The 20,985-nt window shown below is 36.9% G+C and overlaps 1 protein-coding gene across 4 annotated transcripts in view; it reads right to left on the bottom strand.

Annotated features, from left to right (window-relative positions):
• The window catches only part of RELN (reelin), a 577,995-nt gene that overhangs the window by 142,704 nt on the left and 414,306 nt on the right, over window positions 1-20,985 (bottom strand). For all 4 annotated transcript variants that reach the window (XM_043965756.1, XM_043965757.1, XM_043965754.1 and 1 more), the window contains exons 23-28: window positions 17,905-18,042; window positions 15,471-15,657; window positions 10,596-10,801; window positions 8,891-9,062; window positions 8,305-8,505; window positions 2,376-2,611 (exon numbers count right to left, since the gene is read on the bottom strand). In XM_043965756.1, coding sequence (XP_043821691.1) covers window positions 2,376-2,611; window positions 8,305-8,505; window positions 8,891-9,062; window positions 10,596-10,801; window positions 15,471-15,657; window positions 17,905-18,042 — 1,140 coding nt within the window. The remainder of the gene's footprint in view (window positions 1-2,375; window positions 2,612-8,304; window positions 8,506-8,890; window positions 9,063-10,595; window positions 10,802-15,470; window positions 15,658-17,904; window positions 18,043-20,985) is intronic.

Below are 20,985 nucleotides of genomic sequence, written 5' to 3'. Positions count from 1 at the left end.
AATCAAATAGCTTTGGTGTAAAGGGATCAATATGATCTGTTCCAAAAAAGTTTGGGAAAACTTTTGAACTCCAATACCTTCTTGACTGTATGACTTTAGGCAATCCCTTTTTTACTAGGTGACTTTTATTTCTCCTCATCAGTCATAGCAATGTACTAGCTCTTTTGGTGGCTTTTTTTTTTTACCTGCACAGAGTTATATTTAAAGTCTGTACACTATTTGGAGATTAGAGGAAATGGGGAATACACATATTGCCACTTTTCATAACCCAACAAACACAAGTGAGTACTGCTGAAATACAGGGATATGTAGTGGTCTTGCATCTCACTTCAGGGATGGTTCCCATTTGATCCATTTGGTTGTTCAGTTGGGTCTGACTATTTGAGACCCTGTTTGGGGTTTTCTTGGCAAAAATGCCTGGGGTGGTTTGCCATTTTCCTTTTCCAGTGGATTAAGGCAGACAGAGGTTAAATGATTTGCCTAGGGTCACACAGCTAGTGAATATCTGAGGCCAGGTCTTCCTGACTTTAGGCCCAGCGTTCTATCCACTGAACCATTTAGCTGCCTCTGTTAAAGAGGCAGTGAAGTGATATTCAGCAGTGAACTATATAAATAGCTCAACCCCAGCTTCTGCCTGTATCATAGGAGTCAATTGGTTGCTTAAACACCTGCATTTTCTGTTTATTTCACCCAATACCCACCTGCCCAGTAGATACCAGTGGGAGTGAGGCTCTGTCCTAGTTGGAGGGCAAAGCCCACTACCCTTTTATCATGTTTGACTAAATTGCATATTGCAGATAATGATTCTTTGGCTTTTGATTGAGAGTTGGGAAGTGACTAAGTAGATGAGTGGTTAAATGAAGGGCTTTTTGTTTTTTGTAGGTGATCAGGGTTAAGTGACATGCCCAGAGTCACACAGCTATTAAGTGTCTGACGATAAATGAAGAGATTTTGGTTGGTAGACACATAGATTAAACTAGGCAGACATCAGAATACTTTGTAGGTCATGGAAGAGATCGCGCAAATGGCTGACTGACAAACTCCTTGTGCTGAGGTTCTTGGCAGAGACAAACATAGAGGTAGGCTGATAATCACAGAGCCCTGTGGTGGAGTGAAATCCAACCTCCTCCATGCTTTCTCATCTCCCCACCTTAGTTTTCTGGGAGATTTACATAGAAATCTTCCAGCTTTGACTTTGGTCTTGTAGAAGGCCCTTTTGGGGAGGAGACCAAGGGAAGAAGGATGGCAGCAGTCATGTAAAGAAGCACAAAACTCATGTCGGCATTCAGGTGTAACATGTTTTAAATTATGTCCAACAAAACATAACAATGATAGAGAGAAGGATACATAATAACTATCTGCAGTAAAACTCATAGCACAGCTTTCAAGGTAGTCCTTAAAGCTGTCCTTTGGTGCCTATGTTAAGTGGCTCCACTTGTATTCACTTTATCTATCTATCTATCTATCTATCTATCTATCTATCTATCTATCTATCTATCTATCTATCTATCTATCTATCTATCTATCTGGGGCAGGGCAATAAGGTTTAAGTGACTTGCCCAGGGTCACACAGTAAGTGTCAAGTGTCTGAGGCTGGATTTGAACTCAGGTCCTCCTGAATCCAGGGCTGGTGCTTTACTGCATCACCTAGCTGCCCCCCATTTTAGTTAAATTTTAACAAACTTTGATTCAGCACCCATCCAGTGAAATGCAATCTGCTATACCCTGGGGAAACAAATGCAAAACCAAAAGAGTTCCTGCCCTCAGAGAGTTTATGTTCCTCTGGGAAAAGTACCCATATCCATAGAGTAAAGGGAACCCTAATAACTGGAGGAATCAGGGAAAGCTTCCTAAAGGAAGTTGTGAATGAGCACTATATTTATGAGGTGCACAGATAAAAAAGACCTCACAGAGACTCACAAACCTAGATGAAAAACCAAAAACCAAAACTCAAAACTTTCCCTTTTTGGGTACTCTATATATGGATTTCACTTGGCAAACAATGGGCTCTTGGCTCTGGTTAGTCTCTACTAATTCCTATGGGGTTGGGTAGGGGGCGCCATAGTGCACAGAGTGCCAGGCCTAGAGGAAGGAAAATTCATCCCAGAGTTCAAACCTGACCTCAGATACTTTATAGCTGTGTGACCCTGGGCAGGTTACTTTAACCCTGCTTGCCTCAATTTCCTCACTTGTAAAATGATCTGGAGAAGGAATGGCAAATCATTCTGTTATCTTTGCCAAGAAAACCCCAAGATGGGAACACAGAGAGACAGGAATGGCTGAATAACAACTAATTCTTAGGTTGGTGTGTACAAAAGCCATAAGAAATAGGTTTCGGAGGCACCATGCAGAAAAATGAAAGTGGTCTGCATTACCTGGATGCAAGAGATCTTGGAATAACAATGGTAATTCTTGTCCATTCTTCAAAGTCCCCAGTATAATACACAGTGGGTTCACTCAGTTCCCTGGAGCTCCCTTCACATCCTTTGCCTCCAGGGGATGCTGGGTAGCAACCTTCCTTCACCAGGGACCAGAAGAGGCCAGCATCATGGGAATACTGCAGAAGGACTGGTGCAGAACTGCTGAACTGATTAGTGCAGCCTATGTTCAACTGGAAAAGGAAGGATGAGATTACAAGAAGATTTTGGTTCAAATCAATCAACAAGGCAGGCAAAGATTTATTGAATGCTAACCGTTCACATGCCTGACATACAATACATTCTGTGGTGGTCAGCAGAAAGACACCCACACCCACACCCACACCCCCCCCCCACACCCTTTCAGTTATTGTTCCATTGTGATCAATTTGTAATCCTTAACATTATATAAATGAATCCTAATCACAGACCCAAGACACTTTCACAACTTCTGAAACTCTTTTAAAGCACCAAGTAGGGAACAGAATGCTAGGTATAGAGGTAGGTAGACTTGGGTTCAAATCCTGCCTTTGAAATTTACTAGTTGTGTGGCTGGGTGAGTTGCTTAAGTTCTCTGAGGGTCAGTCTCCTCATCTGTAAGATGGGGATAACAATAACAATAACTTACCTCACAAGATTTTTCAAATGAGATAATTGTACAGAAAGAATTTTGCAAACCTTAAAGCACCGTATAAAATGGTAGTTGTAGTTGATACTAAGCATACTAAGTTGATACTAAGTGATTTCATTGGCTTAAGCATTCACAGGCTTAAGGAACCTCCCATGAGAAAATGCTCTCTACCAATGAAGATTTGCACCTTATAGTTTTAGCCACTATACCTCTGAGGTAGACTGTGAATCCAGGTCTTCCTGACTTCAAGGCAAACTCTCTGTCTCATTCTACAATATGCTGCCTCTCTTATATTTCCATTATCCTCATTGTTCTTATATTGGAAGAAGTTGAGATAGAAATGGTCCTGGGACAAGGGCCTATCTTAGCACTCATCTTTTATGTTTAATGTTCATTAGAGGTCAGAGGTGTCAAACATGCAGGCCCTCCTAAGTGTGGCCCTAACCAGAGTAAAATGGAATTGTGAAATATCTAATGAAATAAAAATATGATAAAACATAGATAATACTACATTTAAAATGAAGTCAATATGAAGCCCAAAGAGATCCTTACATACAGATTGGTGGCCCCGCTTTCTATTCAAGTTTGACATCACTGGTATAGACTGTTACTCTTGGATAAAATTATATCTTCATTATTATTTAAGTTTTTCTCCATAACATCTTATATTTTTGGGGCAGCTAGGTGGAACAGTGGATAAAGCACCAACCCTGGATACAGGAGGACCTGAGTTCAAATCCAGCTTCAGGCACTTGACACTTGCTAGATGTGTGACCCTGGGCAAGTCACTTAACCCTCATTGCCCCTCAAAAAAAAAAGAAAGAAAAAAACATCTTATATTTGATGTAGTTCAAATGGAAATGGCTTGGGGGAACAAGTCATCATCTTATTGTTATTTTGTTTTTTATATTTGGTGGCTTTTTATTGTAATTATTATTATCAGAGCCATATTGGTTGGTTTCTTGAAATTCAGAGAATGAGCCAAATGAAAGTGTCAGTAGGAACATGGCCATGGACTGAGAAAGAGAAGTTAAAAATCTGATTTATTTCCCCATTTTAAAGAAAAGTTAAGAGCCCAGGAGAGGGAAAAGCAGCAACATTGGAAAGGTCTTGTTAAACATAAGGATTATCTTAGAGACAATTATCTTCTTTTAGGTTTTTGTTTAAAAACAAAACAAAACAAAACCAAGCACCTCAAATCTATTTTCTCGCCAGAAGAAAATACAAAGTTCAGCGAGAAAACTGTCCATTTATGTAAAAGGACTAAGCTATTTATTTTGCAGGGGTAGTTAATGCCCAGGGTAACATAAAATCAAGAAACAAAAACACTGCTGTACTTTTGAGTGGTCTTAAAGTGCAGTGCTTTACCATTAATTTGCTCAGGGTAACCTAGTGGAACCTAAAGAATTGGATTTGGCATCAAGAGTCCTGGGTTTTAACCCTGTCCCACACTTACTTATCCATGTGACCTTATGTGGTGATTTTTAATCAGAGGATCTCAGGATCCCGTCTCTGTTATTCATACTCTGCAGGATTGTGCTCAGTTAACTTTACGCTGAATCTTTCTTATTTATAAAATGAGGAGGGTTGGGTGAGATGCTCTCAAGATTTTTTCAACTCAGTTTATTTGCCACCATGTCTAGTTCTCCTCCACTCTCCCTTCCCCCCTTACTATATAAAAGAGTATCTCCAGAAATAAAGACCAGAGGTGTAAGGACCCTCAAGACACCATCTACTGCTGGTTCACACTTATGAGAACTGAGTCACCTCCGTTGTTTTAAGGGAGGTTGAGTGAGAAATTCCAGTCTCCCTTAGTTTTGTTTTCAAAGACAGAATTCATCCCTTGGAAAGGATTTTAAAATTAACCTATACAGATCGCAATAGGATGTGTTCTTTTTTTTTTTTTTTGAGGATTTTTTTTTAAGTGAGGCAATTGGAGTTAAGTGACTTGCCCAGGGTCACACAGCTAGTAAGTGTTAAGTGTCTGAAGCCGGATTTGAACTCAGGTACTCCTGACTCCAGGGCTGGTGCTCTATCCACTGCGCCACCTAGCTGCCCCAGGATGTGTTCTTTTTAAGTCTATAGCATGAAGTTAATATAATTAGTTTCATTCGAACACATTTTCCTTTATATGAAATGATTAAGAAGAATGCTTGACTGGTATATAGTGAGAAACTCTGTTTACAACCAACTTCAGTGGCATCTTTTTTTGGGGGGGGTGGGGCAATGAGGGTTAAGTGACTTGCCCAGGATCACACAGCTAGTAAGTGTCAAGCGTCTGAGGCTGGATTTGAACTCAGGTCCTCCAGAATCTAGGGCTGGTGCTTTATCCACTGTGCTACCTAGCTGCCCCTGCATCTTTTAATTCTTATCCTCCTTGATTACGCTGTAGTATTTGGCACTGATGACTACCATACGTCTTTTATTTTATTTTGTTCTTATCTCTTGGCTCCTGAGGTACTATCCTCTTCTGGTTCTTATACCTTCTTAAACATTCCACCTCCTTCACTGGCTGGACTGTTTCAGGTAGTTTTTATTAAAGGCCCTCCTGGGCATACTTATCTTGGCAATCTCATTCCCTGCCATAGTTTTAATTTTCACATTTATCTATGCAGGTGACTCATAAAATCTTTATTTCTAGCCTTCACATTTCTTCTGTCAAAATGTTGAGGGCTCAGGGAAAGGAAGAACAGCTGTGTGCATGAATCTGTGAGGTGCCCAGGTGCCACACCAAGCCCTCTAGGTATCACAAAGGAGCATAAGGTCTAGTCTTGGTCTTGGAGTGGCTGGAAACTGGCCCAAGTATGAAGGAAGGAGCATGAATAGATAACTGACATTTCTGTGGCATTCTTGGAAGTCTGAGTGTGAGTCAATGCAGAGAATTTTAATTGTAGGAGCTTAGAAAAAATGAGTACAGAGTGGCTGAGAGATGGAGGGTTCAGGGAAAAAGAGAGAACACATGCATTTTTCTATATCATAGTTATTTATGTAAATGTTATTCCCCACTACTCTGCTATAAACTCCAAGAGGTCTGGGATAATGTTTTATCAAAACTTAGAATCTCCCCCAGAGCCAAGCATGGGGAACTGCTTACAGGAGAGGCTTAAAAATGTTTATTGAAATGAATTTAATTGGATTCGTAAAACAGCAGACAGTGTATTAGCCAAGGTTTTCAACATAACATAACCATCTGATCTTTCACATGTAATGCACAAGCTATGCTTTAGAAATTAGAAATTGCATCAGGTCAATCACATACAGGCAGCTAGGTAGCATTGTGGATAGAATGTTGGAGTTGGAGAGACTTGGGTTCAAATCCTTCCTTAGACACTGCCTGTATGACTCTGGGCAAGTCATTTAGTCAGCCTCAGTTTCTTTATTTGTAAAATGGGGTTAAAATAGCACCTACTTCATAAAGTTCTTATGAGGCTCACATAAGATAACATATGTAAAGCACTTTTCAAATCTTAAGGCACTGTATAAATGCTATTAGTATTATCATTATGTAGACACACACTCTGAGAGCTACTAAATGCAGCCGTAATGTAGAGTTCATTTTAAAGAAGTATTGTGTTTTTCAAACTTCCACATGAACAATTTGCACAAAAAACATTTTTATTGATTTCAAGTGGCCATTAATTAATTTTTAGTCCATTTATTTCCTTTTAAAGGAATAGAAAATGAATGACAATATATAATATAATATTATTATATCATTATAATTTTGCCATTATATAATATGGATAGTATTGAGTCAATGCAGAAATATAGGGTAAATGTTGCTACTGTGATAGATGAATTAAAGCTTTTTTAATGTGATGTTATTTTGCCAATCATTTGAAGAATTGACAATGTTTTAAATATTGTTAATCATCTCCTTATTTAGATGTTATATCAGGTATGGAATTATGTTGAGTACAACACCTACAGTGTCGTGATTTTGTCACTCATTAAATAGAAAAGGTGTTAAGATAATAAAACATATGTATATATTTTGGGAGATGCATTTACATATTAAAGTTTTTAACTTACCATTTTGGGAAGTGCTAGCATATGAATATAAATTCCTCTACTGACAGTGAATATTTAACTTGAAGTCTAATACTAAAAACTGAAATTGGTAATGATAATGCTAACTAGTTTTTTAAAAGACTAGTTTAAAAAAAAAGACTAGTTTCCCTATTTATAGAACTATGGGAATTATATTTGAAGAGTTACCTGTAAACATCTGGTTTCTTTAATAATTCTATTTGTAAATTATTTAGCATTTCTACCCACCAATTATGTAAGGACCATGTAGTTGTGCTAGCTCATTAAAACTGCATTGCTTTCGACCCCTAGAATTCACCAATGGGATTTCATTATAAACTCAATAAAATTTTGATTAGGATCCCGAAACAACAGCTTGTCAAAGCAAATACTTACTATACATGTTGACATGTTGTCACAATGCTGAAAAATTTGGTGCAACAAGCTTTTAAGAGAAAAATCATAATTGGAGCCAAAATTTACTGACTTAAGGAAGTACAATTATTTGGAAAAAGAATAAAATCCCTACAATGAAAACATAAAATAGCTTGTGAAGTTTTAAAGCACTTCTATGTGAAATAAGAAAGTTCATCCATTCCCATATGGAACTATGACATTCATTAAATCACAAGTGGGATAAAGTACTAAGTTAATTTTCTTTTAAACTCTCATCAAGTTGCATGTGTACTCATTGAAATATAATGACATAGTCACTACTTAGGAAGCTCATTAAAAACTGACAAGCTGTTGCCTTTTGGGTAGAACTAAAAGCTTTGCCCTTCTATAGTTAACTACGCATTCTTCAAGCGAGGTCCTTCTTTAATAAAATATAAAGAACACATTTCTAGTCTTTATCTCTCTGACTTCCAAGGAATGGGGACATATTTTGTTCCTTGACTTGCTAGAAGGGGAAGAGATTGGACCTAAGGACTAGATAGACTAATAGGGATAACTAGACAGGGACAGGACCTGATTTTTCGCTGCTATTGGGAATTCCCAGATGAGTAAACTCTCTTTACCAATTTGAGTTAAAATTTTCTTTGCAATGTACAGTGTTATACACCTGTATGGGACACTGAGAGGTTAAATGACTTGCCCAGGATCACACAGTCTGTCAGAGGACTTGAGTCTGAGTTTTTCTGGTTCTGAGATTAGCTCTTTATCCACTATATGACACCGCCTTTCACTCACTACAAGGAGTCTGAAACAGAAACTGTGCACAAATACCTTGAACTGCAGGACATATCCAGGTTTCAGAGTTAAATCCCTAGTTACTGCAAATCGATCTCCATCCGATTTCCCAAATATCATGGCCGAAGGGGTGGCAGAACAGAAAGATTCATTTTTAACCATTCCTTCATTAGCCAACATCAGCCACACACTCATCTGATTCATGGGGTAATCAAAAGCTGGTTTTTCATAAAAGTTCTAGTAGAAACAAACAAAAATACTGTACACAGCAACACTCAAACTTTAAAAAATGAACTTATATCAATCTATGGTCAATGCCATTACAAATATGCTTCTACACTATTGTGATTATATCTTTCCGCTAAATGCATAAATATTTTCCAAGCATTGACTTTACTTCAGTTGAGGGCTCTGCTTATCTTCAGAAACTTCACATCTGAAGACAATTTGTGAGTAAGGTAGTATTACCATAATACCAACAATTTAGTGGAGCCAAAGAGAATTTAAAATAGTTTATTTGTTCAGTGTTGGATAAAGAACTCTTTAAGAGATAAAGCCCTCAGTCCTTTATATTTGAAATTCCTTTTAGTTCTGGAGTTCACTTTTGACATGACATAATTACCTGAGGTAAAGTTGGGTTGACAACTGGGATGATCTGCTTCTGTTTTTCAGACAAAATGATGATGTCATCAATTGCCCACTGATCATAGTCTTCCCCTGAGAAAACTGGCTGCCACCAGCGGAATCTAGTACAAGGCGTCTTTGCAGCTGCTGGAAGCTCTAGGTAGACAAACCTAAAGAAAAGCCAGTTATCCACACATAAGAAAAGTGAAAAGTAATATTTCTCTTCACTATTAATAGCAAGGCAAATCACTGGGAAAATATAATATGCAGTCTATTATAGAAGTAAGGAAGAGCTTCAGGGTTTGGCCATGTTGGAATGAAAGTTAAAGAATGCAGAGAAAGAAGATACTTGAAGTGACTGAAGAGTCCATTGGGGTGAAATACCTCATTTTACAAGTGAGGAATCTAAGATTCAGAGAAGTTAATATACTTCCCAAGAGTCGCAAAGATAGTATCTTTTTCTTTTTTTGGTGAGGCAATTGGGGTTAAGTGACTTGCCTAGGGTCACACAGCCAGTAAGTGTTAAGTGTCTGAGGTCTGATTTGAACTCAGGTTCTCCTGACTCCAGGGCCGGTGCTCTATCCCACTGCACCACCTAGCTGCCCCAAGATAGTATCTTTTAAAGAAGAAAAGAAATATATTTCATCATGGCCCAAGGTTATTTATTTTGCTTGCCATGACAAAAGTCATCTCAAAAGAAAAGTTATGATTTATGGGAAAAGGTGGTTGAGATTCTGTGTGGTATGGAATGGAACCTCAAGAAATTTGCAACAAGACTCATAAGAGAAACAAGTTTACCTCACTTTAAGGAAACTCAATATGTAAAAATATCTAGATTAGCACACACACACATTCTTAACTTTACAAAGTGTTTTGACATGGGTTACCTTTAAATTGTAAACTCATGTGCATTAAAAATTTTTTTAATTTAAACCTGATTTTTGGTATTTCATCACTGTATGATGTAAGCTGCATGTTTAAAAAGGTCGCACATGGGAAGCACTGACATGTCATACACTTAAACAGGATTTCTAGTCTATATTTTATAACAAATAATAATAAATTTTATTATGATTTCTTCCAAAAATGGAAGAAATAAAGTTATTTAAAACAGACATAACTAGGTAGATTAGTATGTACATTGTTAGATATTTTACACAATTATACATCTCCAGAAGAAGTAAATTTAAGCAGATTTAAGATAAAGTCACTTAATTTAAAAAATGATAATAATGAAAAGTTGCCATTTTTCTAAAATAATGATTCTTATAATCATTAGTCATAACCTTTGATCCATAGATGGCCATAATGGATAAAGATGAGGCCAGACTGGTCCAGTGCAAAAAAAGACAAGCTGGTTGAGAATCTTCCTAAAATCATTCTGTATATAGAGGGCAACCTATACTGCCCATGTGTAGGACTAGTTCTAGATGAAGTTAAAGTTCTTAATTAAGAAGTTAAAAAGCTGAGCAAATCCTATATGAGTAAAGCAATGAAATAGTCTATCCATTTTTCCTAAATGGTCTGGGTAGATGTAGCATGTTTGTCTGTAGTCTGGCAACTCATTTTTATGCCATATTTTCCAAAACCCTTTCACATATTTCAGGCAAGACACTTTAAATTATGATCAGATTTAAAAAATATAACTTTTGTACTCCTGGAGTTTTCTGTGTCTAGCAAAAGTCTGATGGGAATATTAATACCTGGGTTTGCTGAAGTCAGAGAAGTACATTTCTGCCAGGAGGTGCCAATGGATTCCCCCATTGTTGCTGTATTGAAGCAGGACACCCTCTTCTCTACTGTCTGGTTTGTTGCAGGATGTGCTTTCTCCACCTATCTGAATGTAAAACTGGACAAAATCCACCCAAGAAGTATCCATATCCCAGCTCACCAGTTGTCTTTTTCCAGCCTATCAAAACAGGGAAGATTTAAAAAAATTACATATAATAATATAGAGTCCTGTGGCTTTTTTTTGGCTTTACCTCCTTAAGTTTCAACTAGCACTCCATATATAAAAGGATGTCACATCTGGGAGTCCTTAATCCCACTTCTGACTAGTAGTGAAGCCCCTCCCAGAGCCCCCATACAAAAAACTTGGGACAGTGCAGGACTAGAACCAAACTCTCATATAAAAACACCAAGTCACACAAAAGGGGCATTAATAATAATGAGCAAAAAAAAATAAAGAAAAGAAAAAGCGTGACTATAGAAAGTTAGTATGGTGATAAGGAGGATCAAGGCATAAACTTAGAGGAGGGCAATAGTGCCAAAATGGCTACAGGATAAGCTTTGGGGGAAAAAAATAATGTGGTCTCAAGACCAAAAAGAACTTCTGGGAGAACTTTAAAAAAAGGATTTTTAAAAATAAAGTTAGAAAATAGAAGAAAAATCTTGGGGAAAAATGAGAGTAATGCAAGAGAATCATGAAAAAAAGGAGTCGATAGCATGGGAAAAGAAATACAAAAATTTGTCGAGGAAAATTACTCCATAAAAAACAGTATTAGCCAAATAGAAAAGGAAATACAAAGGGTCACTGAAGAAAATATTTCCTTAAAATTATAATAGAACAAGTGGAAACTAATCACTCTATGAGACATTTAGATATGATAAAGCAAAATAAAAAAAATGAAAAAAGAAAATGGTGTCAAATTATGGTTGCTGTGGGTACATAAGATTCTTTCCTTGTGGCTAAGAGGAAAACAGCCTTCAATTTGGTCAGTTTTGATTTGGTGATGGTAACTTCTATTTTGTGCACTCATTTTTTGATTTTTCTTCTTTGATCACTTTTATAAATCCCTAGACCAATGATCTAGTAGATAAAGCACTGGACTTGGAGTGAGCAAAACTTGGGTTTAAAAACCCACTTCTGACACTTTTTAGCTATGTGATCATGGGAAAGCCAGTCAACCTTTGTGACTCTCAGTTTCCTCATCTATGAAACCTGCAAGACTTCTATCATTGGGTTGCTGTGATGTAACCTACATAAAGCATTTTGTTTATTTTAATGTGATACAGAAACATTGTTATCATCAACTATATAGAAAAATACTATGAACATTAAAAACATTTTAGGGCAAAATTAAACTATATTGATTTCATGACAAACACAAATTTCATATGAATTTCTTTTGGGGATGGTTGATTATACATGATTATGAAGTGCTAAATCAGATATGGAATGGTCAGGTGAACAAGTCCTATATCACAGCTGATACCTTCCTTCCTGGGAGGAAAATTATTCACAAACCTCCTTTCCCCCTTTTTTTATAGACTGCCTGGGGTTAGAAGTAAAGCCAGGCACAGCTGAAACTAATTGATAAAAGGGGACAGCATCTTAGTCATTTTCACTGTGGGTGGGGGGAAAGATAAAGATAATAAAAATTTCCTGGAATCTGAAAAGCATCTTAGGCCCTATAAGAGTTAAGAATATCTTCAAATCCAGCAATTTCCTTTCCTTCTACCAGAAGGCTCAGTGTGTCTATCTCATGTCATGGTCATGCTGTGAAGTGTTGGACAGAAATTGAAATGGTTTGTCATCATTCCTGTTGTTAGTGAATGATTTCATGGTAATGGGATTATGAAAAAATGTCTTCCTTATGAAATCCTATAGCCAAAAGCAGATTCTGCTGGGGGCAGAGCTACGAAAGGCCCTTCAATTTGTCACAGAGCTCTCTAACCCCCAAGAATCTCAATAAAAACACTGTATGAAAAATAAAGATACTCTATTTAGCACAAAGGAAAACAAATCTATCACCTAGAAATCAAAACTAATTCTACTTTATTAAGTTAATGAAGAAAGTCTCTAGTTATGGAAAATCACAAAGAAAATGCTGTTGGCTAATTAAAAGTGTGCAACCTTGCAAATATAGTTAAATGGATTAAAAAAAGATTGAAAGCATAAATGCAGCAGTAAACAAAACAGCTAAAGTGAAGCCTTTGTCTAGACATTGTTCTTTGGAACTCAGTGCTAAGGAAGCAAATGATATAATGGTATATATAGATAGATGAGATAGAGGTAGAGATATACACGCATATCTATATACACACACATTATATATACAAACACACATGTATGTAGTAAGTCATATAATGGCATACATACACATGCACACACATGTCTTTATGTATCATATATGAGGGAAGCCATGAAATCTTAAAAAGTCTATCCATTATTTTGAATGGTCTGTTCAGGTGTAGATTATTTGTAGTCTGGCAGCTTCTTTGAAAACTATATGTATATGTATATATATATATATCTATATCTCTACAAATGTTGTCATCATTCAGTTATTTTTCAGTCATGTCTGACCCCTTGTGACCACATTTTGCATTTTCTTGGCAGAAATACTGGAGTGCTGGGGCAGCTAGGTGGCACAGTGGATAAAGCACAGCCCTGGATTCAGGAGGACCTGAATTCAAATCCGGCCTCAGACACTTGACACTTACTAGCTGTGTGACTCTGGGCAAGTCACTCAACCCCAACTGCCTCACCCCCCTCCCAAAGAAATACTGGAGTGCTTTACCATTTCCTTCTCTAGCTCATTCTACAGATGAGGAAACTGAGGCAAATAGGACTAAGTGACTTGGCCATGGTCACACAGCTCATAAGTATCTGAGGCCAGATTTGAACTCTGAAAATGACTTTTCCTGATTCCAGGCTTGTCACTTTATCTATTGTGCCACCTAGCATGTTCACTTTTTCACTCTCCCCCCACCCCATTCCACCCACACAGGATACCCCTGCCCCATAAATACACACACACACAAAACCACACCTTCCTACTTGTACTTTTTGTTTTTCTTTCATTGGTTTGGAAATAACACAAATGAAAAGTACCTTAGGGATCACTGTAATATAGCTCAGCCAAATAATATTTTCTAACTTCTGAATCACTAAAGGAAGACCATTTATGAGAGAAAAAACTCTGCAGAACTTAGCAGGTTAATTCCAATTTAGCAAACTACTTTGAGAAACTTGGCATGAGGAAATGAGCCAGAAGGAGGAAGATCTAACAGTGAAGACAATTATAAAAAAATCCAATTATCACAATTAGCTAGTTGTAATGATTGGTTTATCAGGAAATTCACAGTCTAGTGCTATTTTTTCCTCCCAAGATACTTTGGTGTTAGTCCACAGAGGTTTTCTAAAAGTGTTGTGTAGGATTTTTGTAAATGATGAAAAATATATCAAATCTTTGCTTAGCTTGGCATTCTACTCTCCAAAATCTACTTGTTCCCCCTCCTTTTCTTTAACTATGCAAAACGCTACATTCTTTTTAAAGAAGAAAAGGAAAAGGAAACAGCTAAACCAAGAATTTGTTTTTCCAATATAAACCTTTTCAATTTGGTGTATAGTTATAATATATATTTTTTAAAATGTAGGAATCAATGTATTTTTGTAGGATTTAAGTCAAAAACATTTTTTAATAATACAGGCTCTCAAAAATAGTGTTCCTCTGTTCTTTTCAAAATGGTACTTTGGTCCAAGTGTTCAAATTGAGTAGAATAGAATTAGAACAAAACTACAAAGAGCAGGTCTTTATAGATAGCATTTTCCAAGCCCACAATAATACTACCTCTTGTTACATTATACATTTCAGTGAACATTATTTCTAACCTCCATTTCTAGTTTTAGCTTCAGTACAAGGTAGTTAAAATTCATTCTAGTCTATTAATTCATTAACAGAACATTTTTCTTTAAATTCTTCCACAGCTTCCTAACTTCCTTTATGTCAATCCCTGGATATTTTTCTAAAAGCTACTTTGGTCTATTTAAATTTGGTAAAGTCTTTTTACTTTTATTTTGTTCCTCTTCTATTCTATTTGAAAATTGCTTAGTTATTGAAGTGAGCAGATTCAGGAGAACATTGTACACTGTACAACAATATTGTAAGTTGGTCAACTGGGAATGACTTAGCTCTTCTCAGCAATATGATGATCCAAGGCAATTCCAAAAAGATTCATGAGGGAAAATACTCTCCACCTCCAGAGGAAGAACCGATGGATTCTGAATGCAGGTTGAGGCATACTATTTTTCACTTTATTCATTTTTTAATTTGTTTCCTTTGGGTCTGCATTTTCTTTCACAACATGACTAAAATAGAGATATGGTTTGCATGGTTGCATACATATAGCCTATTTAAAATCATGTTTAAGTATATGAAAATGTACTGTTAGATTCACGTTGCCTTCTGAAAATGTTAACTTCTGCTGGATAAAGGACACTCATCTTGGCATGAATGTGCATGGAATCTACCATCATGCAATGCACATAAGGCCACTTATTAATTACATTTGATGATAATGATGAGGGACGACTTAAGTGTTGATGGATGTGAAACCTAGTTAAATTTAATCCACCCTTATTTGCTGTTTTCTCAATCTTGTTTACTTGCTAAAAGATCACATTTTCTTTGTTCTGCACCTGCATCTGAACAAAAAGCATATCTATTTTTGCATTTGCATAAATTATCCTGCCTTGGATTTCTGCCTAGACAGACTCTGCCACATACCAGCACCATGGCATTATAGCACATCTATTTAAGTCCTTGATAACTTATCTTGGTATTTTTCCCTACCTTACTGAAATACAGAGATGATCCAGAAGAGATGACCCCACATCCTTGTTCTGCTTTGACGATTTCTCCCCCTATGACTTCTTGCCAGTCAGTCTCCCATCCATTCTGGCTCTCAAAATCTGACATTATAGTAGATGGAAGGGAAGCTTCTGGCTGGCACTCAGTACCTTGATACCCTTGGTCACACCTAAAGAAAAGATTAGTAAGTCAAAACAAGAATGAATTTCATAATTATAGCCTTTTCCTTTTGTCATTTCTCATTGTTTCAAATCTACTTCAGAAATACATCAATAAAGAACAGTGAGTTGCATGTTACATGGAATGTGGTTTTCCCCATTAAATTGAAGGCAGGCTCATCTCTTTTTCTTGTGCTTTGCTTTATTGTGCTTTGCAGATATTGCATTTTTAAAAAATTTAACAAATTGAAGGGTTGTGGCAACCATGTGTTGAGCAAGTCTATCAGTGCCATTTTCCCCCCAATAGCATGTGCTCACATCATGTCTCTATGTCACATTTTGGTAATTTTCTTAATATTTCAAGACTTTTCATTATTATTATAACATCTGTTATGGTGATCTACGATCAGTGATCTTTGATGCTATTATTGTAATTGTTTTGGAGTACCACGAACCACCCCCCATATAAGATGGCAAACTTAACTGATAAATGTTTTATTTGTTTTGACTGCTCTGACTGGCCATTCCCCTACCTCTTTCCCTCTCCTTTGGCCTTCCTATTCCCTGAGACACAACAATATTGAAATCAGGCCAATTACTAACCCTACAATGGCTTCTAAATGTTCAAGTGAAAGGAAAAATCAATCCATGTGGCAAACTTCATTGTTGCCTTATTTTAAGAAACTACCACAGCTCCCCTCCCCGCCAGCCTTCAGCAACCACAACCTTGATCACTTAGCAGCCATCAATATCATAGTAAGATCCTCCACCAGCAAAAAGATCATGACTTGCTGAAGGCTCAGATGACAATTAGTATTTTTTTCCACAATAAGGTATTTTTTATTTAAGGTATGTGTATTGGATTTTTAAAAAGACAATACTATTGCACACTTAATCGACTATAGTATAATGTAAACATAACTTTTATTTGCACTGGGAAACCAAAAGAATTTGTGTGACTCACTTTATTGTGATACTTGCTTTACTGCGGTGGTCTGGAACCAAACCCACAATATCTCTGAAGTGTGCCTGTATGTTTTGACATTAGGGAGGAATGACTTGGAGGCCACTTGATCAACTTTTTCACAACATGAAGTAAAAAAAAAACCTACAACAGGTGTACTGTCATAGACATTGTAAATTGCTTCTTGCAAAATTACTAATTCTTCTATTGCCTATCTTTTTCTAGCATAGTACTCAATGTAATTTGATTCAATTCCCAAGATTACAGTATGTGACTTTCTGGGGAATAACGTAAATGTAATATAAAGATGTGAAAAGTGATCAGTCTCATCATCCTTGTCTCTGTTTAGTCTCTTGCCATCTCTGCAGCCTTCCTATCTTTTCAGGTACAAATTTTCTTTCTAAACAAAATTTGTTATAATTTTTTTCTTATCTTTCTCTGAAACTTTTAGAAATGGACACCCCCCTTCAAGTTCGTATGAAGCACAAAATCGTAAAGTTGACTGAATTTGTCTTCACAGTTTCTAGGCCTCTTCAAACCACTTCTACATATCCTCCTGAACTTGCTCATTTTCAGGATGGACTTTTCTGGAGGTTTGATTTTTGAGAAGTAAAATCTAAATAGATAGATAGTCCAGTAGTATAAATACTGTGTTCCATGTACCTGAACCAAGGGTAAGAACGGGCATTTCCTTTTGGTTACTACATATATAATAATGCAGGGAAGCTAGCTGGTGAAGTGGATAGAACACTGGCCCTGAAGTTGGGAGGACCTGATTTCAAACCTGACCTCAGACACTTACTAGCTGTGGGACCATGGGCAAGTCACTTAACCCCAATTGCCTTAAATATCTGGGGCCATTTCTAGTTATCCTGATCTATATCTTGCCATTGGACCCAGATGACTCTGGAGAAGAGAGTAAAGTTGGTGACTTTGCATAGGCCTCTCTCACTTAAATCCAATTCACTGTAAGTCATGATATCACCCCAATGTCATGGTCCTCTTTAAGAATGAAGGACAGGGCAGCTAGGTGGCACAGTAGATAAAGCACTGGCCCTGGATTCAGGAGAGCCTGAGTTCAAATCTGGCCTCAGACACTTGACACTTACTAGCTGTGTGACCCTGGGCAAGTCACTTGACCCTCATTGCCCCACAAGAAAAGAATAAAGGACAAACACCAAGGCCAACAATATAATAATGCATTCATATAACAATTTTGACCATTGCTGGGGTAATGTTCATAAAGAGAATTCTCAAGCAGGAGAGACTCCCTCCACTTTTTTTTAATACGTACTTGCATAGTCCACGCTCACACCAGCCATGCCCATTGCACATGTTCGGGCATTGCTGTCCTATATAAATATTGTCTAAGGCCCATTCATCTTGTGCTGTGTAATAGGTCTGACTCCAACGGAAGCGAGTAGCACTGGACCTGGAAATATATTAAGAAGAAAAATAAAATATCAATCTTTGAACTACATTGTTAAGGGATGTTAAAGGTGTACATTCTCTCATAATTTTCTTTTTAGATTACATGCTCTCTGGAATTTTAATTTGATTGTCAACCATTTTTCTACACATTGAACCTAGTTTTCCTGAAATGTTAAAATGGGAAATACAACTGTTATAAGTCATTTTGAAAGTCAAAAGGAGTTCTGCCTCTTTTTTGTGTATTTAAATTATTAAAATGGTTGAATTTTAGAAAAATGAAGCAAATTAAATATCAAACATTAATATATTATACATTAATGTTCAATGTTAGTGAAATAAGCCTAAAGGGAAAATATATTTTTCTTTTTCTTTTTAAATTTTGGAGGGCAATTGGGGTTAAGTGACTTGCCCAGGGTCACACAGTTAGTAAGTAGTAACTAAGTGTGAGGCCAGATTTGAACTCAGGTCCTCCTGAATCCAGGGCTGGTGCTCTATCCACTGCACCACCTAGCTGCCCGGAAATATATTTTTCTAAAAAAACACATATTGGTTGATGGTTAAATCCTGAAAATATTGTATCAAATTATAGGAATACCACCTTCAATTTGATTCTCAAAATAAAACAAAGGATAATAGAATTATTGGACGATGAATAGAGAAGACCACTACAATATAATACTATACATAAAACATATAACATTGTTACATGACCTAATAAGATAAACAAGAATGTCCAAAAACACAGATCTGTTTATTCTTTTTTTTTTTTTAGTGAGGCAATTGGGGTTAAGTGACTTGCCCAGGGTCACACAGCTAGTAAGTGTTAAGTGTCTGAGGCCGGATTTGAACTCAGGTCCTCCTGACTTCAAGGCCGGTGTTCTATCCACTGCGCCATCTAGCTGCCCCTGTTTATTCTTACTGAAAAATTAAATTGCTTCTTTTTCAAAGACAAGTTGATATTAAATGGAAACAAACAATTAAGTAGTGCAGAAGACACTGAGAAATCCTAGGGAGCTTGCTTGTGAATTAGGCATGAGGTCTGAAGAAGAAAAGGCATATTGACATTTCTGCAGCAGCAGTTTAGTCATATATTCAACTGGTAACCAAAAAGTATTTTTTAAAGAACCACTTTCATTTATTGAATGCCACAAAGTATTTTTTAAACCTCTGGGAGTTTGAATTTTTCCCCCTGAGGGTTTCTTGGTAGGGAGGGCTGATAATTGCTATTCTGCAGTAATAATTTGGGAATGATATTGTAGAAATGAATGGGCATGCCCAGAGCCACAGACTGAATCCCATGTTCTAAGTACAGCATCCAATGATAGAAACAGAGCTTGAGGGCTCTGCAAGAACCCTTAAAGCCTACTTCATCAATTATCCACATGTTAAGTACTCCCTAAGTACACAGCAGACTGTTAAAATTCAGAGTAAGCCTTTATTATTTTTCTTTTATCCATATCTTTGGATAATGGGTTGCATTTCCAGTTCTGGGGGAGTGTTTCCTAAATTCATTGAGGTGCATCTAGCAGAAGGATGTCTTCTTGCACATTAGGGATCCCCAGTGGTACTTCCAATGAGTTTATGCTCACCTCCATTGGAATAACAGTTTTTGTTTTCAAACAAAAAGGCTGCTGAAATTTTCATGATTGCATTAAGAAACAGCTTTCAGAAAAGGTAATAGTTTTCCATAATAAGAAAAGGTCTTTTTACTAGTTTAATATTTTTATTTTTATCAGAAACTACTCAAGGGCATGAATTATGCCAAAATGTATGGGAGGGGCAGCTAGATGGTGCAGTGGATAGAGCACCGGCCCTGGAGTCAGGAGTACCTGAGTTCAAATCCGACCTCAGACACTTAACACTTACTAGCTGTGTGACCCTGGGCAAGTCATTTAACCCCCATTGCCTCACTAAAAAAAAACCCAAAAAACCCAAAATGTATGGGAAGCAGGTTAGTGATATTAAAAATTATTTGTTTAATAACTGAGGTGAAATCAGTAATATTTTTTAATATATTTACTCCATAAATACAATAAAGTTATTATTAAGTTGATGCCATAAAACTACTTTTCCTGTATCATAATGAAGGTATATAGTAAAGTATGCATTATAAGTAAAATTAATGGGGTGGCTAGGTGGTGCAGTGGATAAAGCACCGGCCCTGGATTCAGGAGTACCTGAGTTCAAATCCAGCCTCAGACACTTTGACTTACTAGCTGTGTGACCCTGGGCAAGTCACTTAACCCCATTGCCCTGTTTAAAAAAAATTAGTAAAAGTGATTAAGGTAAATAAAATTTTATTCTACCTATTGACAATTCTTTCTACATAATTTTGAGAGCTTGGGTAACATTATTTTATAAATGACTTACCCTATGCAACAGAATAGAAGCTTCTATTCTAATCTATCTTTTTTTAAAAATAAGGCATCCTATAGTATAATGAAAAAAAAAGAACAGCCCTAGGGAGGAAGTTAGAAGTAGGGCTCTAGATCCAATTTTGGTACTAATGAGCTGCATGACCTTGAACAAAATGTCACTGAACTTCTCTGCAGGTCTCAATTTCCACTTCTGTCAAATGAGGAAGCTGGATCTAAGACTAACACCCTATGATTTCTGCACTGAAATGGCCATTTGTAGGAGTCCTTTACTTTCTGTCCAGTTACATAATAGCATGATGCCTATTGCATGAATTGGTATTAGAGGTTTTAATTTGGATGCTTCAGCAATGGGGATAGGTGATGATTCAGCACATCTTTGAAAAGATTCCATAAGGTAGTTTACCCCAAAGAGTTGTCAAGATAAACAAAGAAAGGTCCCAGAAACATGACTTCTCTATCCGTGAATCTGAGAAGATACTTAGGTGTATTATGACTGATATCTTGGCTGTCCCATTTCCTCAGAACACATGTTAATGTACAACTAGGAAGAGGAAAGACTAAGAATT

Source organism: Dromiciops gliroides, chromosome 5 (assembly GCF_019393635.1).
Source record: "Dromiciops gliroides isolate mDroGli1 chromosome 5, mDroGli1.pri, whole genome shotgun sequence".
NCBI lineage: Eukaryota > Metazoa > Chordata > Mammalia > Microbiotheria > Microbiotheriidae > Dromiciops > Dromiciops gliroides.
Note: the sequence above shows the minus strand (reverse complement) of the source record. Positions and strands in the feature narration are given on the sequence as shown.